This window comes from Heterocephalus glaber, unplaced genomic scaffold (genome assembly GCF_053883595.1).
Source record: "Heterocephalus glaber isolate CG9 unplaced genomic scaffold, H.glaber_assembly_v1.0 deba00001610, whole genome shotgun sequence".
In the NCBI taxonomy this organism is placed as follows: Eukaryota; Metazoa; Chordata; class Mammalia; order Rodentia; family Bathyergidae; genus Heterocephalus; species Heterocephalus glaber.
The window spans coordinates 24,347,596-24,369,390 of record NW_028258381.1 but is presented as its reverse complement, the minus strand read 5'-3'; the positions used below and the strand labels follow the sequence as shown (position 1 = coordinate 24,369,390).

Genomic DNA, 21,795 nt, shown 5'->3' with positions numbered 1-21,795 from the left:
ACACTCGCCAATCACCATACTAGGGGCGTGGTTAAAGGGAGGAGATTGTTGGTGGAAGCCCGCGACCTAGACCCAGCGCCGGAAGCTACCTATTTGGTGCGGAGCTCTACCGGCTTCTGAGGCCGCAATGGTGAGTGAGGACGCATGCGCGAGAGGATGCGCCGGGGGTTCAAAGTCCCTGCTGCCCTATCTTTGGTTGCCCCCTCCTGGTCCATGCGCTCCATTCTCATCTCCAGTGTACCCTGAGATGGCGTGGGAATGGAGATGAGAGGGGCAGCAACGTAGCGGACCGAGGACGAATCTATGGGAGAGTGTTGGGGGCTAGGAAGTAGTGTCCCAGGCAGGTGTGGGACAAGAATGGGGCGCCCCGGGTAGCCAGAGTGGGGAGGCCAGGGGCCGAGAGTGAGGGCAGAGACCCCAGAAGATCAGCATTGAAGGCCATGTAGGGGGAAGAGTCTGGAACGGGGCCATCGTCAAGACAGAGACGGGTTGGCAGGTGAAGGGTATCGAGACCCAAGTCTAGTTTGCTTCTCACTGCTTGCATCTTTACCTACTAGACTTCTGCACTGACCCAGGGCTTGGAGCGAATCCCAGACCAGCTGGGCTACTTGGTGCTGAGTGAAGGTGCAGTGCTGGCGGTGCGTTCTGGGAAAGGGCGGGGGATCCCTTAGTGTACACGAGGCCATTGACCCCTTCCAGTATTGCCTATTTTCTCCTGACTTCTCTCTTTTCGTCCCCTTAACCTGGAATCTCCCGACATACAGTAAGGTCTCAGTAATCTTTGGAGGCTTAGTCATCTAAGTGTGCCATGGTAGGAGAGGTTTACCAGTTTTACAAAAATCATAGTCATAGGTTTGTTAATAGTCGGTAATGTCCACGTTTTTCTCCAGTATGTCTGTAGTTTTTATTTCTCAACAAGATTTTGTATTTTATTCCATAGTACTATATAGTGTAGCCCTCTTAAAGTTTTTGCTCCAGCTGGAAAGACTTATGGTTGCAGGTTTAAAGCAGTGCAAGTGGTAAAGCTTGCTTAAGTCCAGGAAATGAAGGTCTCAAACCTTGGTGTTCTAACTTATTTTATGGCAAGAGAGCTTTCTTGGAGGTGCAAATTCTGCTGAGCTTAAAAGATGGGTTGAATGAGTAGAAAAGAAAAGTATTCAGGGCTGGAAGCTGGATATATTTGCGGAGTGTGACAGTGCCTATCTGAATTGGTGGTGAGTTCACATAGAAGGAATTTGGAAAAGTAATGGATCTGATTGTGGAGCACTTCCAAGGCCAGGTTGTAACATTTGGATTTCATCTTGAGGGCTGTAGGAAATTTGAAGGTGTTTTGAACAGAAACATGACCCAGTGAAATGGATGAGCAAGACTGTGAGTGATGCAAATAGGCTGGAAAGGGGGTATTCTAGGTATGAGAATGGGCTGGTAGCAAGGAGAGAAATTTTAATAATACATCCTGATGATAACGAGAGATAATACTTAAATCTTCTATAGCAGTGATGGCAAACCTTTTTGAGACCGAGTCCCACACTAACCCAGAACCCATTTATTTATCACAAAGTGCCAACACTGCAATTAAACCTGAATACTGAGGGTTTAGTTTAGAAAAAAACTCATGCATAATCGTCTTAAAAGAGAAACACAATAACCTGCTTGTCATAGGTTTGCCACCAATGTTCTATAGGAATACTTTTCCATTCGTAGAACTTTAAACTGAGAAGCCTAGAAGAATGATGTGGTGCCTTAACAAACAGGAAATTTTAAAAGGAGCTTGCTGCGGAGGAGATGGATAAGGGGACTTTGGATGGCGCAAAGATGGATACAATAGGATGGCCCATTGTAGACAGTGAATCTGAAGTAGAAAAACAGCAGTGAATTGCTAGTTGTTTTAAGTATCTCCCCCACTACTGTCTCAAGTAACCATCACAAGCCTATAAAATAGGTACAGATGAGGAAACTGAGGTACAGACTATCCCAAAGGAAAAGGAACCAAAGTTCTCCTAGTGAGAGGCCTATATGGAAGAGAGAGGGAGAGGAAGTTGAGACAGTCAACAGAAAAGAGGAAGTCCAGGCCACTGGCTTATTAACCAAGGGGTAGGAAGAGGGAGGGGTTTGAGAACCAAGATGTTCACATTCTGCATACAAGACCACAAGTGGGAAGATGGAACAAGATTGAACCTTTAACGAGTCAGTGGTGGGCAGGCACTGGTTTGGGAGAATTTTTTTTTTTCTAGTAAGAGGGGACAAGGCAAAAAACCCAGTTTCAAGGGGTTAGAAAAGAGCCATCAGTAGTCAGACAAGTTGATGGTTGGTGGGGTAACCCCAGCATTTAAGGATGAGAAACAGGATGGCACAAAGAGCGTGACAACATCAAAACTGGGTGACCCAAGGGTACTGGAAAGTGGAGAGGGAGACGTAACAAGTGTGAGCCAGAGCCCAGGCCTGGAATCCTGGAATCCGGTCCCAATTCTGTGCCCTCATTTTTCTGCACCTTCCCTCCTTCATGTACTTGCAGTCGTCTGGGGATCTCGAGAATGATGAGCAGGCAGCCAGTGCCATCTCTGAGCTGGTCAGCACGGCTTGTGGCTTCCGGCTGCACCACAGCACGAATGTCCCCTTCAAGCGCCTGTCTGGTGAGCTCCCTGTCCCTGCCCTTGGTGATTGGGGTGCTTCCAGGAGCTTCTTTTCAGGGAAGAAATAAATCCCTGTGTCCTTCACCAAGTATCCCTCTGGTTCAGCCCCTTTTTTCCTTTTGTATCAGGACTGAGTAAACAAGAGAAAGGAGATGTCATAGTGGCTTCTTCCCATCTCTCAGCCTTGAATGGAACTGTTTTGGCTGTCAATCCAGCCAAGTTTGTGTGAGCCTGTGGAGGCCCTTGAACCCTCTAACTCTGTGCTCCCTTCCCTCTCCTTGGTGAGGGAAGGTGTGTCTCCCCTCCAGTGGTCTTTGGAGAACACACGCTGCTGGTGACTGTGTCAGGACAGAGGGTGTTTGTGGTGAAGAGGCAGAACCGCAGCCGGGAACCTATTGACGTGTGAGCCTGCCAGAGGGCCAGAGTTGGAGAAGTGGCCTGGGTCCCTGGGTCTCTGTGATGAGGGGGCACACACATGCCTCCTCCCCACTTTGCTGCTGGAACCAGGGCCTTACAGTCATCCACCTTTACCCGAAGAGTGGAGACTTGGGGATTTTGTGCTATGTTAAAGACAACTTGAGCAAGGGGACCCCCCTTTTCCTCCCCTCCTCCCCCCTAATAAACATCAATCTGATGTGATGGAGGCTCAGGGATGTTTGTACAGAGGAGGGGCTGCGTTGGGAGGGGGCACTTTTCACCTCCCTATGTCTGCCAACTTCTGTGAAAACAGACTGTGTTCAGCCTGGGGTGGGTGGGGCAGGGCCACCACCATTATAAAACTGGGAACGGGAAAAGCAGAGCCAGAAAGGGAGCTGTTTGGATGCATGCAAAGGGAAACAGCCTGAGCTCCTGTTGTCTACTCCTTTCATTAACACACAAACAGCAGCCATCCTCCCTCCTGAACAAGCATTTAATAGTCTTAATTCAGTTGGAAGCTGTAGTTGAATAAGTTACAGGAACAGAGAGCCCCCCCACCCCACCGCAGAGACACAACTTAAAGTGCTTCAGGCCACCAACGTAAACATGAGGGGCAGAAGGAGGCCACCTAGCTATCTCCCAGCCCGAGACAGGAGGATCATTGTTGAGGTCCCTTTACCATCACCACCCTCTAATCTCAGCACTGAGGGCCGGTGGGAGGGAGGGAATGTCGGAGGCAGACAGAACATAACAGGAATGAGGAAAATACTCTGTAAACTTACAAAGGATAAGGGTCGGGGCAAGGGAGCTCTTGGAGCCCTTGCTCTGCCTGGGGTGGGGCCAGCCCCCCCAGAGGAACTCAGAAATACTGTTGGCCTAGTGATGCAGCCACGCCATCTATTTCACAGCTTCTGCCCTTGTCCCTCATCAGCAGACACAGACAGGCGGCCCTGCTGGGCCTCTTCACCCACAGCAGGAGGTGTCCCAGGGGAGGCACAGCCTGGGAGGAAGAAGCCCACCAGGGGCTTTGGGTTCCTAGAGCGAATGGGGAGCAGAGCAGCTCGGTGCTACTTGACAGGCTCCACCACCAGTACTTTGCACTCGCGCTTGGCAATCTTGTCCAGAGACAGCACAGCCTTGTCCGGAGGCAAGTAGAGGGGGCGGCCGACAGGGGAGGCCACCGGGGGCGTGATGGCCCTGCGCTCCATCACGCTGCCCGACCTGGGGGAGGACAGAGGCTGTGGGCTCTGCTCAGATGTGGCCCCTCTGCCCAGGCCAGTGGGATGCCTCCCCCAGTTCCTACCTCATGAGGTGACTTCGGGAAGGCTGTTGGTGGGAGAAGGACTGAGAGCGGCCCAGGCTGGCCTGGTGCCTCTCCACCAGGTCCCGGACAGCAGGGCTGCTGGGGCTGCTCTTGCGAGAGAGGGGTCGGGCCTCAGGTGGAGGGTGGGACACACTGGCAGTGAACTGCAGCTTCAGCTTCATGTGCTGGCTCAGCTGCAGCAGGAGATGTGCATCAGCATTCCGGCCAGACCTTCACGTGCATCATCTCCCCTCTGCCCAGCCTTCCAGCACCGCCCATTACTCGTCCTTCCTCCATAGAGGCTAGGAGCCTAGCCACTATACCCCCATGTTACGCAGCACTGGCCCACCTCAAAGAGCCCCGACCTCAGAGCCTGGAAGGCCACACTGAAGGTAAGTGCACTGCCCTTCCGTGAAAAGCCAAGGTTGTTGAGGGGTGTGTGGCAGACGATGGAGTCCAAGGCTGCCTGCATGGCCCGGCGCTCCTCCTCACACAGCTGCTTTCCTGGAGGCAGAAACAGGCACCGATGAGCAGTGGACAGCCTTCCTCTATCCTCAGAGCCATCACCAGCATGGCCACATTTGGTTCCCAAAGCCACTCTATGGAGTAAGCTAATTAAATGTGATTGTTTGCAGAAGGTTATGGGTGGTGAATATACTGTGTGCTGAGGTCTGTCCTAACTGTGTTGCCTGTCTTAACTCATTCATCAGCAAACCCATGTGTTATTTGTCCTACTTTAAAGGTGAAGACCAAGGCCCAGAGAGGTCAATTAGCTTACCCAAGGTCTCACAGCTCGTAAATGAGAAGCAGCTCTGGTATCTGTGCTCTTCAACTCACTCAGCCTCACTGTGTCTCTAAACTCTCCATGAGTCTCTGGGGAGATCAGCCAGAGCCAGGTGCCACAAGCCATCCACCATGGTGGGGCTGGTACCAGATCTGAGCTACTCTTACTGTCCCACCTCATTACTTCTTCCATTCTCCACCCCTCCCAGGGGACAAGGTCCCATCCTGGTAGCTGACCTACCAGCCTGTGCATGCTCCGGGGTCCACACAAGCCTCACAGCAAGAAAGTCTTGGAGATTGTTGAGCAGCGTGTAGGTGACAGTGAACCGCTCATAGGTCTGAACAGGGGACTTACAAGAAGCAGTCATCACAAAGCAGGGACGGTCCAGACGGACACTGGGAAGGCTAGAAGCAGTGAGAGAGGAAAGCCAGATGTGTGTTTCAGGCCACAGATGTGAGCGGGAGAGTGCCTGGCAGGGGCTCCCACACACTTACCGGTAGTGGGTGTAGATGCTCTGGGTGAAGGGCAGTTTCGGGGTAGACCACTGAACCACAGCAATCAGGGGAACTTCGAGGCCCTGTGTGTGAGATACAAGGAGACTTCACATGCATCAGAGCTCCCCTCCCACCCTCAGGCTCCTGGCCTATCCCTCCCACTGCCTTTTCTTACCCTTTTTCTTGAACACACCAGCCCCTTGTGCTCACCTCCTTGGCCCCTGGTGGGGGCTGCTCACCCCCTCTCAGCTGAAACAAGAAGTTGTGTTCCTCCAGGGCATTAAGTGGGCAGGGGAAGCAGCCAGAGGCACCAGGAAGCCGGCAGAATGAGCCCATGGAGACTTCGCCAGACTGGTGGCTAGTTCAGAAGAGCAGGACAAGGCATGATTTCCCCAGGCCAGAGCTCAGCCTCTGCCCATGCCCCTGCCCTTGTCCTTGTCCACAACTTCACAGCCCTGCCATTCCCCAGGCCCTCACCAGACATTGTCCACCAGCAGCACAGAACCATCGGGCATGACAGGTAGATAACTGGCATTGAAGTTGGGGAGGATTCTGATATCCCAGATGGAGATCTCCTCCTGGGAGGAGCTGTTCAGCACTGTGGAAGGAAACCAGATCAGCTCAGAGAAGCTGGACCTCTGGACCCATCCCTGCCAGCTTGCCCCAAACCACTGCCATCCAGTCAGTTCCCCTGCTGCTACCCAAGACCTGTATCAGTGGGTCTGCTCACCCTTGAGAACGGTCAAGTGTTTTCCAGCCACAGTGAACTGCCGGCATTTCAGAACAGGAGGAGGCAGCAGCGTCAGCAGGGTACTCACTGCAGGAGGGTGGAGCAAGCAAGGAAGGGAGGGCAGGATCCAGACCTCACCTCCAGCCCACGGTTCTTACTTCTCCCCTATCTTCCTCTTCTCCCCTATCAAGCCCTTTCCAGGATCACCCCTCCACTCTGCCCCCTCCAAATCCTACCATTTCCCCTCTGCAGCACCTCCCCACCTTGGGCCTTGAAGGCGCTCTGCTCGCCCCGGAAGGTTTCCCCAGGAGATCGGGTCTGCAGCAAGCGCAGATAGCCTTGATCTCTGACCTCTGGTGCCTCAACCTCCCGCTTCCACACGGTCACTACAATCTGAGTGCAAGAGACACGGAACCAGTGAACAGTAGAGAGGGATGGCAGGTCCTTGAGAGGGTTCGGAACTAGGTCAGCAGCTCCACCCTTGCTATCTTACCTTGGCCTTGGGTGTCCCTGGGGGCAGTCTGTCCAGTGAAACAGTGAGTGGGAAGATGACCTCATCTGTGGACACGATTGGTTCCTCCACAGGCAGCTGGGGTTATGAAAGGGGTGAAGAGGTCAGGAGCGAGTCACAAAGCAAGCGGCGCTTGCCTCTCTTCTCTTTAACGTCTGCAATATATGGTCCCGACCTTCGTGCCCTCCCCTCTGTCATCAACCTCCTGCTCTCCCGGCCCTCCAGCGTCCATCTCCCAAAAGTGCATTTGGCACCCGGCAAGCCGCCCCTGAGTCCTGTGCCGGGTCACCCCAAGCTCCTCACCGTGGTCGCTCCCCCTGAGGTAGCAGGGCCAGGGCCGTGGGTGAGCAGAGGGCTGCAGCTGCGGAACAAGCCCCCGCCCCCTGGATCCCCTCCGCCTGGGGGCTCGGGGTCCTGGTCGCCCGCGCCACCGCCCCCTGGCAGCCCGCCTCCAGCGCTGACAGAGGCCAGGGCGGCCAAGGCGGTCGCCAGCTCTGCCCAGGCCCCTCGGGAGCCCAAGCCCGGGCCGCCCCCGGCGCCGGAGCCCGCGCTGCCCCGGCAGCGCAGCACTAGCAGAAAGCGGACCGTCTCCCCCAAGTACAGATGGTTGCGCCGGGGCAGTGCCCGGTACCGGCCCGGGTCCCCCGCCAGCTCCGCACGCGGCGGCAGCGGCACTGCCGGGAAGTACATCGAGTAGTCGCACTGAGACTCCATGGGGCGGCGCGGAACCCAGTGGGTCGGGTCGGGTCAGGGGGCGAGCGGGCCGGGACCGGAGACGAGCCCGGGCGGGGAGCGGCGGGGCCTGCGGGGCTGAGGCCCGCGAGTCCCGGCACCGGACGGGTGCTGTGCGCGGCTGGGCGGCCCAGAAGACCAGCCGGGTCCGGAAACCGGGGCAACGAACCCGGAACCCAGACCCGGCGGCGCCGGAACCGCGGTACGGGGCGAATGATTGGCGGGAAACCGGAAACGGAAGGGGCGTGGCTCCGGGACCCTGGAATCTGTATGGTGGGACTATGTCGGAGAGGGCGGGGCCCGGGGCGCTTAAATTGCTGTGAGTCCAGACCTGACAGATTGAGAGGCTTCCTTGGGAAGAAATATGAGAACCCCTCCCTCCCCGCTTCTGCCTGGAAGCCTCTTCATCCCTCACCTTTCTGTCTTACATAGATCAAGTGAAAGTTTCCTATCATTTATTCATTCAACAAACACTTCTAGTGAAATGATCATAGACCAGTAACAAATATTTTGTAGAAAATGTACATATCATTCCAGCTCACCATGCCGCAAACTTTTTTCTGGCTTACTCCATCTTTTGCCCCTCCGGCGGCCTTTAGAGAGGGCCACACACGGACCTGCCTTGGAACTGGAAAGGGGAAGAAAGGGGCAACGTGTACAGGGGAGGGAGACCAGCTGGGATTTCCAGGCAAAGGCCAGAAGACTTGGGGCTTGAGTCAGGGCAAAGTTCCATCCCTTGAGAGAGAAGCAGAGATTGCTTCTGGCAGCCCCACTTGTGTCCCAGTCTGTAGTCTGATGCCTAAGGGGAGAGCAGCCTTGAAGTCTTAAGGGGCAATGAGACTGTAGGGGGGAACTGCTTGGCATCCAGTTTGTCCTTGTACTGTAGCTCAGGGGTAGCCAGGCGTTCACACTCCTCCTGGTCCTGCGGGTTCAGTCCGCTCTGAAGTACGTAACCCAGAACCTTGGCTGCCCCAAACTGGAAGGGGCGGAGCTTCCGGTTGGTGATAAATTTGGGGTCCAAAGCCTCACCCCCCACTAGGCAATGATTAGCTAAAGCCTCTCTGCGAGCCCGGAGCTCTGCCACAGCATGCTCCAGCCTCCTCTGGCCATACTGCTCTATCCGTGCCCACAGACTTCGGTTGAAATGCGTGTAGAGAGCCCAGTCCAGATTGTTCCAGGCTCGGGCCCGCAAGGTCAGCTGCCGATCTTCTGCATTCAGTCTACCATTGCTGGCAGCATTGACGCCCTGCTCACCTCCAGCCTGGGCATTGTGCATGAAGCCCACTACATCATCCAGACCCCAGCACAGGGCGTCTGCCAGCAGAACCAATGACTCATCAAAGTACTCAGCCACCATAACAAGGTCAAAGATGGAGTCCAGCCAGGCCAGAGCCCACTGGATGAAGGATGAGGACCCCAAGTCTAAAGAGGCAGGGCTGGCTGGCTGGCTGTGGCCATCAGCAACGGTGGAAACAGGCTGGAAGAGGGACTTGGGATGCAGGATTTGAGCTTGAGGGCCAGCGCCAGAAGGCAAGACATGCAGCTGGAGGGGGCTGGGGTCTTTGGAGAGATGAGAATTCCCTCTCTTAGTCCTCATCTCTGGAGGAAAGGGGAGGCCAAAGTCAAACCACAGTAAGTTTCGGGCATAGTGGTCCCCTCGGGCCCCAGGTCGGTAGAAGGCTCGAGGATTGGCCAGGAACGCAGCCAAGGATGGTGCCTTGCGGAAGGCAGACGAGGTGGATTTATAGTAGGAGAAGGCAGAGCGGGCCAGAGCTGCTGGGTCTCGGACAATAGAAAAAAAGAAGCTGTCAGAAGGCATGACCTGAAGTACCTGCAGAAGAGAGAAGACGGTCACAAGGGTAAAGAAGTGGGCCAGGGAAAACGAGGAAAGTTAAGTAAGTACAGGCTAAGGCTCTGCTGATGCCCCAGCCTCCTCACAGCTCTGCTGGGCACCCCCAGCTTCCTTTTCTAGTTGTGTGGCCTGGGGGAATTTACTTAACATCTTTTAGACTCAATAATCATAATTTCTGAGGTGATTGTGAAGGGTACATGAGCTAGAGGATGTGAAGAAACCCAGAACACATGATGCTCATGGAGAACTTTAATTTCCTTGGACTTTCTGTCTGGTCTGATCAGTAAAACTTCTAGGAACCAAATTTTGCTCTCATTTCTCCAACAAAAACCTATTGAGCACTTATTCTGGGACTTCTAGTCACAGCTCCAAGAAAGGAACTGGCCTTGAGCCTCTCCAGGATGGGAGGAAAGTGAGGTCATTGGTAAGAAAGAGTGAGAAGGGGCAACAATAGGGCCATCTGAGGCCAGCCCAGCATGGCCACAGAGCAAGGCAAACGTCCTGGACAGCCTGGAGAGCAAAAGATACTAGGGCATTAGGGATCCCTAGGCACTTGGTAGAGGTCTGCCCTTAGGGCTAAGACACACGATTCCGCTTCCCAACCAGGATGGTGGGAATCAGGCTGACAGCCTTGCCGGCTGATCCACATAAAACTATAGCTCCTAGATGCCCTGAGGGTGTCTGCCTCTGAAATTGGCTTCCATCATTGAATCTGACCTCTCTCTGTCAGGATATTCTCCAATATGCTTCACTAATATGGACATGCCTCAAGGGCAGAGCCTCTGAACTGTCTCTTTGAAGGCAGAAGGGAACTGTGAAGAGAATAGTCTTTGACATCAGATGGACCTGGAATAAAAGCGTAATTCTACAATTTATGCAGTATGGTTAAAAACTACAATGAACGTTTAAATTTAAGAAAATGTATTACAGGGCTGGGGATTTAGCTCAGTGGCACCGTGCCTGCCTCACAAGCACAAGGTCCTGAGTTCAATCTCCGGTATCCCAAGAAAATGTATTACAGTAAAATATATATCGATGTGAATCCCCTCCCAAATATACCTTCTTGCTTTGAACACACTTATCCCATCATTCTTGCTGAAGGGGTTCTGGAAATCCTCTTTTGTGAGTGTCTTTAGGTGGCCTGTCAGGGCTACCTTGATGTCCTGAATCGATTCCAAATGTTTACCTTCTCACGGTCATTTTGACTTTAGGGAAGAGCTAGGATTGCATGGTGCCAGCTCTGGCAAATAAGGTGGATGAGGACACAGTGTAACATTTTTATGAGCCTACCTTTCCATTGGATGGCACTTGGTAGCAGTGTTCCCTATATTTTTTATTATATCTCATAAAAAAACACAAAAAGAGGACTTCAGAAGTGTTTCACAAAGTGGCAAAAATGATGGGATAAGTATGTTTGAAGTGAGGAGAAATAAGGAGGATTCGTGGCATGTGTCTTTTACTGTAATAATTTTTAAAAAATGTAAGCATTCACCATGTACCACACCTTGTAGTAGTTGTATGACTTTGGGCAGATTATTGAACCTTTCAGAATCTTCATTTCTCCACCTGTAAAACTGGCTAAACACTTACCTGGAAGAATGTGGAAGTGCCTGGAACAAGATAGGTGTTCAGCGAATGGTGGTGAGCAGGAAGGTCATCATCCAAGCCACAGGAGAAGCTGACCTCAAAGACTCCTGCCATCACCTCTCCCAACAGTGGCCCCTGCTGCCCATAGATCACCCTCACACTCCTCATCTGTCTCCAGCTCCAGCTCCAGCTCCAGCTCCAACAAGAGTGTCTTTGCCACCCCCACTGAAGCTCTGCCACCTACATACCCTGCACACTGCCCTTCTGACACAACATGTGTGCAAGGACAAACATGCACCACTATGTCTTTGCTGATGCCTTGCTCCCATTAAGAATGCCAGATACTGTCCTTACTGCAAAGCCCTACTTTCTCCCTAGTAGAGAGTAGATGACTACTCTCTCCACAGTTCCGAATACAAAAACACATATATGTGTGCAGAGTCTTGAGTTTGGAGTCCTGAGTTCAAATCCTAGCCCTGCCAGTTTCTGTTTTTCTTTTGGCAGTACTGGGGATCGGACCTAGGGCCATCACACTGAGCTCCATTCTCAGCCCCCCCCCCCCGTCCCCTTGTTTATGAAACAGGGTCTCACTAAATTGCTAAATCGCCCAGGCCTAGCTCGAATTTGTGATCCTCCTGCCTCAGCCTCCCAGAGTGCTGGGATTATAGGCCTGCACCACCACGCCCAGCTGAGGAGGCCAGTCAGTCAGCTTCCCTGAGACTACATCTCCACATCTGTGTAATGAAGACATTGACACTGCCCTCCTGGCAAAGGGATGGTAAATATGCAGCCAAGTTGTGTCTTCCCTGTAGATTTTATTTATTTATTTATTTTTTCGTACCGGGGATCAAACTCGGGTCTTTGTGCTTGCGCAGCAGGCGACGAAACCACTGAGCTAAATCCCTGGCCCTTCCCTGTAGATTTTTATTTGCTCGTTGAGTGTCTTCTTACAGGAACTCTCAGGTGCCTGGTGTGTCTGTTTGAACACTTAAGCATAAGTGCTTGTCTCTCCCTTAAATCCCAAGGCTCCTGGGGGGGCAGAACAAGGCCTTCATCTGATTGTCCTGCTGTGCTCCAACTAGGGTTGACAGAGAGCTGACATGAAGTCTCAAAATGTGGCATCTGCCTGGTGTGGTGGTGGATACCTGTAATCCTAGAAATCTGAGAGGCCAAAACAGGAGGATCACAAGTTCAAACCCAGTCAGGTCAGGCAATTTAAAAGTTTAGAGAGACCCTGCCTCAAAATAAAAAAGGGCCAGGGATGTAGCTCAGTAGAGGGCCCTGGGTTCAGTCCCTAGTACTGAAAAAAGAAATCTTAGTTTAGAATAAACCCCAAGTGGGAGAATGGGAACCCCAGAAACCTCAGATAAGGGAGGGGAAGACACTGGCTCCCAGGCACCCCTGGGGGAAAGGACACCTGCAGAGACAGCAGCAGAAAACTCCCACCTTTGTGGCCAGGCGAGGTGGTGCCTGGGGAACCCTCCTGCAACGGTCTTGGCCACAAGCCTGAGCCCCTCTCTTTCCAGCCCCACCCCTGCCCACTGCGCCCCTCACCTCTTTCAGGTTGAATCTCATATGGTGACAGAGGATGTGGAAGGGGGGCTGGGTACCCCCACCCTGGGGACGGTAGCCTTTGACTCGGGAGGCCTGGAAAAGCCTTGGGTAGCCGAACTGGTAGCGGGCAGGGAGAGCAAAGCGCAGTCCATTGCGGTCCCCGTAGCGATGAAGCAGGTTCAGCACAGAGCTGCTCCCGGATTTATGCGTCTTCAGGAACACGAGTCGCTGCCGGGGTAGGCAAGGCGAAGCAGCTGGTCCCAGGGATGGAATCCAGGGCTGTCGGAGCTGCAGCCCCTGGAGCCTGGGAAGAGACGGAGAGGAGGGGTCCTGTCCCTCAGCAGCAAGTGGAGCAAGTGGCTTCTTGTGAAGAAAGGTCAGCGGGTATAGAGGCTCCTCTGAGTCCCCAGGAGTGACAGCCCCAGGTGGGGTAAAGAGGAGCCAGTGGAGGAGCAACTATCAGGAGATGGGACAATACAAAACTCACCTCCTCTGGAAGGGTCCCCCCCAGAGCTGGAGGCCAAATCCGATGGTCATGAAGACTCCCAGGGCCACCCCCAGGCTCCGAGGCCCCCATAGCCTCTTGGTTCTGGCAGGAGACAGAGGGCCCATGTGGCACAGGGAAGAGGGATGCTAGGCTGAGCCAGGGCCGAGAACAGAGGCAGAGACAGCTCGAGACAGCCGTGCAGCCTGGAAGGTGCGTTTGGAGATCGGGGGTCATTCCCCAGGCCTCTTCGAAGCCCTGGTTGAGTCTTCCCCTGAGTTAGCAGATTTTTGCCTCTGTCAGCGTCTAGAAGGGAAATGAGGGGGAAGGAGAGGAGTCTAAGGCGAGAAGTAGCGCCTTCTCTCCCGCTACAGCTGAGACCTAACTCAGGAAAGGGGAGCCCTAGGGGATGCTCTCCACACCGCCCTTGTAGGTGGCCCCACAACTATTCCCCCTGCTGTCAGCATCCTGATGGTCTCCAGTCACTCCAACTCCCCACCTCCAGTTCTCTCTGGTGTTCAGCCCCTACCCCACCATGAATGAAACAGCCATTAGAAACACCAGATCCATGGGCTCATGACATTGCCAGGTACCTGGCTTCCTCCTGAGCCCCTCTGTCTGAAGAATCCCCTTCTGTGGCCAGGGGGGGAAGCTACAAGGAGGGAATGAGAACCTGAGGGGAGCAGGTTGAGGAGGCAGGCAGCAGGAAGGGAGGCTGCACTTACAGGAGTGACTGCAATGAGCACAAGCCACTGCATGTCTAAACCTCAGTGCGCCAGGGGCTGGGGGAGAGGAGGGAGACCAAGCCAGGTCCCTGGACACAATCCCCATCCCGCTTCCCAACACCATCAGTGCAATGGAGGGGATTCAGAGGGCCATGTTGAAGAGAGGAGCGGGGAGGAAGAGAGGAGCAGAGTGGGGGAGAGGGAGAGAGAGAAGAGAGACTCTTAAGAAACAGATACGGAGAAATACATAAACATCAAGATCTGGCGTTTCTTCCTAGGCCTGATATTCCCAATGAGCTTGGAGTCTGGCTCCACCCTTTCAGATTACAACCGCCAATCAAGGACTGCAGCCCCTTAACAAGCCTGGACAGCCCCCTTCTTGAATGAGTCAGGGCTGACCCCAGGCAGACAGAAGCCGCACTGGCTACCCAGGGACCCACCCCTCTGGCATCGCCCCCAATTTCTTCCCCCATCACAGCCTCCGGGATCCAGCTGCAACTCTCCTGAGTTCTTCATCTCCTTCCATTCATCTTTATCTCTTACTGTAACCCCCATCTCAGGCCTCCGTTCACTTCAGCTTTGGGAACTGTTCAGTCTGTCGCCAGCCCTCTGTTGGCCTCCTCTAGGGTCCCACGAACCCCTCAGGCCTCCTCCCATAAATTCAAGGGCCCCTCCACCAGCCCAGCCTCAGCTTCCCTTGCCCACTCACCAGGCCACAGGGGGAGCAGCAGGGGAATCGGGTCGGGCCCTCCGCCTGCCCCAGCCACCACCCTCTCTGCTCAGCTCAGCTCAACTTTCCCCACAAACTTTCTCAGCACCCAGGCTCCTCCCCTCCCCTCCCTTTGTCCCGCCAGTCCAAGCAGCTGCCTTGGCTTTGATCACATCTCTAGCTCTCCCTCCCTGCATCTTTCATTCTCACTGGGGCTCCAGGCCTGCCCTTGAAGGACCCCATTTCCAGTCTCCTTTCACTTAGGAATCAATTATACCTTTTCCTCTCGGCTTTCTACAGAACAAAAGAGTCATTCAGAGCAAAGAAGAAAGCAAAGGAAAAGAGAGACAGAGGAGTTGAAAGCAAACATTGTCAGGGTAGCCAGGGGCTGACACCCAGAGGACTAGTACTCCTCCCCTGAAGGCAGGGGCAGTGCTGTGATGATGTTGATAACACCTGCCTCTTGTTTAAAGAGAATTTTGCAGGTGACCGGTGCTTCTTTACGTAGATCCTGTTTCATTTCCACAAAGCTCTGTATTTTATGGTGGAAGTTATTGAGACCTTGTTGGCAATCTGGAGATCAAAGGTCATTCCCTCTGTCTGCTCCCAGGGGACAGTTTCCAGGAGAGGCAAGAAGCAGGCAGAAACTGAACCAATCACAGATGCCCTGGGGCCTCTGCTACGATCCAGGAGATTCAGGACTTAGGAGGGACAATGAAGATACAGAAAGCCACACACAGGGTCCAATAAATTAACATTTATTTACAAATAAACACTGACTCCACACTGACTTGTGAACTGGAAGCTTGAGCTTGTGAAGGATGTGGATGGCAGAAGTCATGAGATAAGCCTCACTTTTTCAAACTGATTCTGAAAGAACTCAACAGAACCCAGGCCCATGGAGCCGCACAGCCTACTCATATACTCCCAGCCCCCTGCCCTGTACCCCATTAGCACCCAGCTTTGTCCATTTCTGAGACCAGGCACCCCTCCCCCATTTGAGTTCCACCCCTCCCCAATTCCAACTTCCTTCCACCCATTCCCCAATAACAACTCTAAAATTCCCCCCTTTTGCCCTTATTGGAGCTGATGACCAGCCCTCAACCTTGGAGGACTAAGACCTTCCTTCCTTCCTAAAATAAATACCCCAGTACCTCCTCCCCAAGTACCAAATGAAAAAATAAATATTGTGAACACCCACCCCCAACCCACTGATGAGAATCTCCTGGAATTTGGGGCCCCAGCCATTCACCTGCAAGTCCCTTTTCCACCGTCTCTGCAGCCCCCTTTGACTCCTCCCTCCCAAGACCCAGCTGAAGGGGGAGGAAGTGAAGGGGCTGTTACTCCTTCTGATGCTAGGGCGCCCTTCCCATGTTATCGAGTTCCAAGCAGAGCCAGGGCTGAAGAGAAGAGAATGAAGATGGGTGGGGTGTGAAGAGCAACAGATGTCCCCCGACTCCTGCTCTTGCCCTGGTTGTAGCGAGCTCCGCCACCTCCTCCTTTGCCCCCAGGACCTTCCCTGCGAGGAGGGCGAGGAGGCCTTGGAGGCCTGGCTGGGGGGATCACCGGTGCTGCCCCAGCCTTCCAGTCATCTGCGTACTGCTGTCCCCCTCCAGAGCCACTAGCATCCTCATCTGCAAAGAAGAACAGAGACAGACAGGGTGGAAAAGCATGTGTGTGGGGGGGCAGCACAAACTGGGAGGAAGGGAGTGATAAAAACAGAAAGGGGAGGGCCAGGGATTTAGCCCAGTGGTTCCGATGCCTGCCTCACAAGCGAAAGGTCCCGAGTTTGATCCCTGGTACCAAAAAACAAAAACAAAACCAAAAAAAAACAGAAAGGGGAGGGAGAGAGAGAGAGAGAGAGAGAGAGAGAGAGAGAGAGAGAGATACAGGTGAAAGGGGAGTGATAGGAAGGCAAGGAGAGAGACAGCAAGATCAGACAGCAGACAGGATGAGAGAAGTCGTTTGGAGACAGGAAAAGAGAGGATTAGAAGCAAAAAGAGACAGATGGAGAGAGAGGATAAACAAGAAAGAAAACAAATACACAGAAGCAGAGAGCAGACAGGAAGATGGGAGGGGAGAACAGACAAGGGCAGAAGGAGAGAGAAAAAAGAATGTGCCTTGCTTCTGTGATGAATTCCACCTGGGGTGCCTCCTCACTGTCACCCCACCCTCCTTCCCTTCTCCTGCGACACTTTGCCCTTTATAAGAAGCTTCTCCACTCTTCTGTAAGTTTGTTTCCCACTGCACCATGAACTCTAGGATACAGAACCACTCATTGGTCTTCTACTCCTACCTTTAAGTCAGGAGCAAGTAAAGGCTTAAATGAAAGAATAAAGCTAAGGAACCTGATGGAGGGGACAAGGGCGGGGAAACGAAGCGGGGGGCGGGGCTCTCAGAATAGTAGGCGGTGCTCATGGGGGTAGTGGGCGGATCTCGTGGGGCAGGAGGTGGAGCTTACGGGGCAGTGGGCGGGGCTCGCGCTAGTAGGCGGGCTCTCTGGGCTGGCCGGCGGGGCTCATGCTGCAGTGGGCGGGCCTCACCTGCGTCACGCGTGTCCAGGTCCAGTCCCAGCGCCGCCGCTCTCATTCTGGCAGTGGCTGCTCGGAGCTGCAGCCTTCGGCGTCGCGTGGGGACGTCAGGGCCCGAGGCATCCACGTCCAGCTCGGGGTTGTGGAGCTGCTCAGTCGGGGAGGCCCCGACCACCGGCGGCAGATACCTGCAAGCACAACATCCCTAAGGCTCCCGCCGCCCGCCGGGCCTCCCACAGCCAGCTGCCCCGGCCCTGTTCTCACCGGCCTCGCCCAACGCCAGTCCAGCAGGGCGCCGCCTCCTGCGAGATATCCGCTGCCATGCGGGAGTCCCCGCACACCGTCAAGGGTAGCCCGGCCCAGAAGCCCCGCACCCGGCCCAGCCGCTCGCGAAGCTCCCAAACCTGTGCGACAGACAGGGCGGGCCGAGCTACAGCGCGACCCCGAGACCCCTGCCCTCCTGCACCCCTCGCCCCGCCCGGCACGCACCAGCCGGTGCAGGTTGGTGCCTGCCGCCGTCGTGGGCCGCTCCTCCTCGGCCGCCGCCCTCCATGGCCAGCCCGCCTCTTCCCGGGGCGCTGGAGCTCTGCGGTGGCGGGCGGGCACCGGGTGGGGAGTCCCGCACTCCTGAAACGCCTGTGTAGGGAGCAGACCTTAACACCCTGCGGGCCACCCACACTGTCCCCACTCCCATCCTACATTCTCCTCAGATGCCCAAACTGCCCTCACCTCTACCCTTCCGCCCTGTATCTAGGCTCACACCCCACAGTGGCCTCCACCCCAGGCCACACCACCCTTCCCTCCCTGTACCTAGGCTGACACCCCACTGTTCCCCATCCTAGACCTCATCTCCATCCTTGCCTCCCATACCTTGGCTGACACCTTCACGCTGTTTTCCTGCAGATACATCAAACCCTCTGAGATCTTCAACCCAATGGACTCAGCAGCCAGTTCAAAGGAAAAGGGCCCCTGGAGCTTCTCAGCCAGGAGCAAGAGACCATCTTGAAGGAGGAGGAGGAGAAAGGGAAAAGGGGAGAGGTTGTACACTGAAGTAGGATGTTCCCACAAATCCTCACCAGGGCTTTGGAAGGAAGCAGCAAAGTATTGGAGGAACACCCCCTCCCACATTGTATTTGCCTCTCCATATGGCTCTAGGCCCCTCCCTACCCACACAGCCCTCAGCCTTTCGGAGGGCCCTCCTCCATCCCAGGCTTTGTTGACCCTCCTCACCCAGATAGCTGCCCCAGTCAGGTTCCAGTCCCTTGCTACTGAGACAGCCATGGGCCACATTGAGGCAGAAGCCTCGGCAGGGCATAAGTGAGGGAACTCCCCGGCAAAGGGGGCAGCCAATCAGACGCATCAGAGCCTGCCGGCAGCCTTCAGACACAGGCACCTGGAGGCAGAGAACTGGGCTGTTTCATCCACAAACACCCTGGTTGCTCTTGGTCATCCTGCTGCTAGGCACAAAGAGAACCCAAATGCAGTACCTAGACCCATGTCCCCACTGGTGACCACAAGACTGCCAGAGCTGAGTGGGGAAATTCCTAGGGGTCTGGTCACAGATTCTGCTTCATGGGAGGGGTATTACTGGGGAAAGTGTCTAAAGAAAGGTCAAGGACAAGAGCCTGTCCTGGCTGAGGAAGGAGGGATGGGACCATAAGGAGGCAGGAGGTAAAGCTGGGAGGTCAGAGAGAGGATGGGTGGTAGAGATAGGCCTTCAGCAGCAGAGAAGGAGTCATTGAGAGGTCCCGGGGGACCTGTGGGGTCAGTACTCTGATCTCGCTATGGAGATGAACAGGGCCTCAGAGGCTAGAGGGTGGTATAAGTCATCAGAGGGCAGGAGAGGGTCAGAGGTTATAAGAGAGCATGGAAAATCATGGTCAGTGAAGACTTAACTCCAGCCTCCGTCCTTCCTGATTTATCCTGGGGGGTCAGTGCCTGGAGGCTGATAGGAGAAGATCCCAGGCCTCTCTTGCCAGCTGACACCTGTCTTCCTGATGGGGTCTCTCCCTCTTCTTCCTCCCCCTCCCTGGGCCCTGCCCACACTTGGACCCCTTCTAACCTTAAGCGTTTCACTGACCACACTTCTTCCAGTCTCCAGGCCCTGGACAAAGGCTCTGGCAGCCACCAGAGCCCGGGTTATCTGGAGGAAGAGAAAGAAGGTGAAAAAACCCACAAGTTGTCATAGGTCAGTCAAGACTGGGGCCAAAGGATTACACCCAAGGTATGAGCAGTGGGGGTTAGGTTTGTGGGGTTATCTTGGAGTGGACAGAGTGTCAGGTGGAATTGAGAGGCAGGTTCAGGGGTTCCAAGAAATTACAGCCTAGAAGGACCAAGGAGAGCTGGGTTTGGGAAGGGATGTTGGGATTGTGTTGCACAGGGTGTGGAGACAGCGAGACTGTGTATCAGAACCCTGAATTTGAAGCCAGAAGACCAAGGTGTGAGGCACAGCTCTACCATTTACTGGCTGTAAGACCTGAATCTCTGAGAGCCCCAGGTTTCTCATCTGTAGAAAAGGATACTGTCATGTATCTGAAAGAATTACAATGACAATTAAGTGACATGCTGTAAGTGAAAATGCTTCTCAGCTATTATGCCTAATTCGTGTGTATTTGAGCCAGGGAAAGTCAAGATGTTAGTTAGAATTAGGCAGGAGTTGGCAGAAAAGTGATTTGGCTGGGGTGACCAAGGCTTGAGACAGGTGTCACCAGGTTAAGAGATGGCTGAGATACAGGCTGGTGACTGGGACACAAAAGAGGGTCATCGGTTTGGAGGTGAGTGGTGCACAGTTCAGAGGTCACTGGGTCAGAGGTGGCTGAAGCTCAGACCTTGGGACTCCTCCTCACCTGTAGGCGGAGGCGACGGGGTGAGTCCCCGAAGGGCTGCAGAGAGCCATCAGTGGTCGAGGTGAGGCGTGTGAGGCAGAGCAGGAAGTCAGGGGGGAAGCTGTACTGTGGGTGGAGCAGGGGGAATGCTCTCTCCAGGAGCTGTGCCCAGAAATCCGACAAGGTGTCATCTAGCCCCTCACCAGACTTCTCGTAGTAGTCCCGAAGGCGAGAGAACAGGCCGTTGAAGATGAGGGCGTGCTGGGAATACAGGCGGCCATAGGAGTGCGAGAAGAGCTGGGCCAAGGATTGCTGGGATACAGAAAGCATCTCCCGAAAAAACTCTAGCAAAAGCAGGGAGTGAGAGTAGGTGGTGAGGCCAGAGAAGAGAACAGTGAAAGGGCAGAGGCAGGCGAGGTTAGGGATGAGGAGAGAAGAGAAGAAACAAGTGAATTAGAAACTGGGCAACTCTCAGAGACCTGGCAGATGGGGAATTAGGGGGACAGGGTCCTGGAGAGAGTCTGGGCAGGAGACTGAAGATAAGCAGGGCTAGGCAGGAGTGGAATGTCTTAGGACTGGAGGAGGAAGAGGAGACAGGAAGCTTGCCGGGGTTTTAAGCACAGGAAGTGTGAAGTGGCTTTGGGGACCCCGTGTCCTCACCATTAAACTTTCTGTGCCGGGTAGCCAGTGTGTGAACCAGGAAGGAGCCACTGTCCTCCACCAGGCCCCGGAAGGTGGCCTCAGTCTCTCTGATCAGCTTCTGCTCTGTGTCACTGGAACAGCAGGTGTACTCCTGGGGACAGAACTGGAGGTGCTCTCCTGGACAGGGAGACAGGGAGGAATGGTAGCAAGGGTATTGTGAAATGCTGTCATCTCTCACCTATTTCTAGGGACTAGCCTATCTCTCCCACCTATCTAGTCTGTTTTTCTTTTGTCTGCACCCCTTATAGCCACCTGACCCCTCCTTATTGTCTCCTCAACCCATCTCAAGTACACTGTCATTGGCCATGGGATCATTTATTTGACGGCTGCCCTGGTGGCCAAATTAGTGATCAGGGTGTCTTCAGGTGACCCTCCCCAACATCCTACACCCAAGGCCTCGGAGGGACTTGCAGGACAGCTTCAGTGGGATGAAGAATGGGGTTTAGAAGGGTGGGTTTACCTGGTAAGCAAGAAAGTATTACTATGGAAGGGGCTCCCAGAAATAACGCTGAGAACCTGGCTGCGAAGAAAGAAACGTAGGAGGGGTGCTAATTACTAGAGAGGGATTCCTGGGGTGGGGGTGGAGTAAGTGCTATTATGTGAGCAGGAGGCTTATTGTGATCCTGGTAAGGAAGTTACAGGAGGAGGAGCGAGATTACTACGGGATGAAAAGATTATTATAGCGGTCACTCTAAAAGGAAAGAGAGTTATTGTGAGATGCGGAGGACCCGCCCCCCACCCCGCGACCCCCGATTCTCTAGTCTTCCTCTTTCTCACCTGAGATGAGGGCGGGAGGGATTAGGTTTAAACTGTATCCCCGGGCCCCCAGCACCTGCCGGGTCTCTGCACAACTCCTGGTGACCTTTGCCTCGCTCCCGGGTCCCGGTCCAGGACCGGGACAGAGAGGCAGCAGCAGAAGCAGGAGAGGTCGCAGCGCAGACATAGCTGCAGTCTCTCTGGGACAGCAAAGTGGGTCCTAGGGAGGAAGAAGAGCCGACCGAACTCCAGAATCCGGTACTCGGCCGCGGGACCGCTCTACCGGGCAGAGAAAGAGCGCGACCTCCGAAAATTGAACACCAAGCACGATTGCTGGACCAGGCAGCATCTGAGAAGACAATGGGAGCCCGGAGCCGGACAGGGGGCGGGGTCCGAGACGGGGCCTCGCCAATGATGATAAGAAGCGGCCCCACGGGCGGGGCCAGAGGAAAAATTAAACCAATGT

At 54.3% G+C, this 21,795-nt stretch overlaps 4 protein-coding genes across 7 annotated transcripts; 1 reads left to right on the top strand and 3 right to left on the bottom strand.

The window, feature by feature from the left end:
• Lamtor4 (late endosomal/lysosomal adaptor, MAPK and MTOR activator 4) lies at positions 1–3,272 on the top strand. Of its 2 annotated transcripts, none has more exons than XM_004840217.3 (4): positions 1–130; positions 558–638; positions 2,516–2,633; positions 2,942–3,272. In XM_004840217.3, exons 1-4 carry the CDS (start codon positions 128–130, stop codon positions 3,037–3,039), a joined length of 300 nt encoding a protein of 99 aa, XP_004840274.2. In that variant the 5' UTR covers positions 1–127; the 3' UTR covers positions 3,040–3,272. The 2 variants fall into 2 exon arrangements, with proteins under 2 accessions (XP_004840274.2, XP_021110182.1); XM_021254523.2 differs by having other exon boundaries at positions 2,925–3,155.
• A 253-nt stretch (positions 3,273–3,525) lies between these two features.
• Trappc14 (trafficking protein particle complex subunit 14) lies at positions 3,526–7,775 on the bottom strand. 3 transcript variants are annotated; one of them, XM_004840216.3, is made up of 11 exons: positions 7,176–7,775; positions 6,855–6,950; positions 6,625–6,754; positions 6,362–6,448; positions 6,109–6,229; positions 5,842–5,989; positions 5,632–5,714; positions 5,378–5,541; positions 4,703–4,857; positions 4,354–4,547; positions 3,526–4,271 (listed from the first exon to the last, which is right to left on the bottom strand). In XM_004840216.3, the coding sequence occupies exons 1-11, from the start codon at positions 7,584–7,586 to the stop codon at positions 4,118–4,120; spliced, it is 1,743 nt and encodes a 580-aa protein (XP_004840273.2). In that variant the 5' UTR covers positions 7,587–7,775; the 3' UTR covers positions 3,526–4,117. The 3 variants fall into 3 exon arrangements, with proteins under 3 accessions (XP_004840273.2, XP_021110181.1, XP_087052513.1); XM_021254522.2 differs by lacking the exon at positions 6,625–6,754 and having other exon boundaries at positions 7,176–7,191; XM_087196387.1 differs by lacking the exons at positions 6,625–6,754; positions 7,176–7,775 and having other exon boundaries at positions 6,855–6,992.
• Positions 7,776–8,042: 267 nt separating this feature from the next.
• On the bottom strand, positions 8,043–14,630 carry Gal3st4 (galactose-3-O-sulfotransferase 4). The gene is made up of 4 exons (XM_004840215.3): positions 14,516–14,630; positions 13,085–13,387; positions 12,598–12,901; positions 8,043–9,435 (listed from the first exon to the last, which is right to left on the bottom strand). The coding sequence occupies exons 2-4, from the start codon at positions 13,207–13,209 to the stop codon at positions 8,404–8,406; spliced, it is 1,461 nt and encodes a 486-aa protein (XP_004840272.1). The 5' UTR covers positions 13,210–13,387; positions 14,516–14,630; the 3' UTR covers positions 8,043–8,403.
• A 627-nt stretch (positions 14,631–15,257) lies between these two features.
• On the bottom strand, positions 15,258–21,698 carry Gpc2 (glypican 2). Its single transcript, XM_004840214.3, has 10 exons — positions 21,351–21,698; positions 20,532–20,690; positions 19,893–20,215; positions 19,109–19,189; positions 18,277–18,439; positions 17,917–18,047; positions 17,536–17,682; positions 17,311–17,450; positions 17,059–17,234; positions 15,258–16,149 (listed from the first exon to the last, which is right to left on the bottom strand). Exons 1-10 carry the CDS (start codon positions 21,514–21,516, stop codon positions 15,890–15,892), a joined length of 1,746 nt encoding a protein of 581 aa, XP_004840271.1. The 5' UTR covers positions 21,517–21,698; the 3' UTR covers positions 15,258–15,889.
• Between the last annotated feature and the right edge of the window lie 97 nt (positions 21,699–21,795).

Excerpts from the sequence above, each read along its gene's own strand:
- Lamtor4 (XM_004840217.3), top strand. Across the intron at positions 639-2,515 it reads GTGAAGGTGCAGTGCTGGCG|TCGTCTGGGGATCTCGAGAA; the intron begins GTGCGTTCTGGG and ends ATGTACTTGCAG. Across the intron at positions 2,634-2,941 it reads CCCCTTCAAGCGCCTGTCTG|TGGTCTTTGGAGAACACACG; the intron begins GTGAGCTCCCTG and ends TCTCCCCTCCAG.
- Trappc14 (XM_004840216.3), bottom strand. The coding sequence starts at position 7,586 with ATGGAGTCTCAGTGCGACTACTCGATGTACTTCCCGGCAGTGCCGCTG. Across the intron at positions 5,990-6,108 it reads CTGCTGGTGGACAATGTCTG|CCACCAGTCTGGCGAAGTCT; the intron begins GTGAGGGCCTGG and ends CTTCTGAACTAG. Across the intron at positions 4,272-4,353 it reads TCCCGAAGTCACCTCATGAG|GTCGGGCAGCGTGATGGAGC; the intron begins GTAGGAACTGGG and ends GTCCTCCCCCAG.
- Gpc2 (XM_004840214.3), bottom strand. The coding sequence starts at position 21,516 with ATGTCTGCGCTGCGACCTCTCCTGCTTCTGCTGCTGCCTCTCTGTCCC. Across the intron at positions 20,691-21,350 it reads CCCTCCCGCCCTCATCTCAG|GAGAGCACCTCCAGTTCTGT; the intron begins GTGAGAAAGAGG and ends CTCCCTGTCCAG. Across the intron at positions 18,440-19,108 it reads TGGTCAGTGAAACGCTTAAG|GTGCCTGTGTCTGAAGGCTG; the intron begins GTTAGAAGGGGT and ends CTCTGCCTCCAG.
- Gal3st4 (XM_004840215.3), bottom strand. The coding sequence starts at position 13,209 with ATGGGCCCTCTGTCTCCTGCCAGAACCAAGAGGCTATGGGGGCCTCGG. Across the intron at positions 12,902-13,084 it reads GGGGGACCCTTCCAGAGGAG|GCTCCAGGGGCTGCAGCTCC; the intron begins GTGAGTTTTGTA and ends GTCTCTTCCCAG. Across the intron at positions 9,436-12,597 it reads TGAGATTCAACCTGAAAGAG|GTACTTCAGGTCATGCCTTC; the intron begins GTGAGGGGCGCA and ends TCTCTTCTGCAG.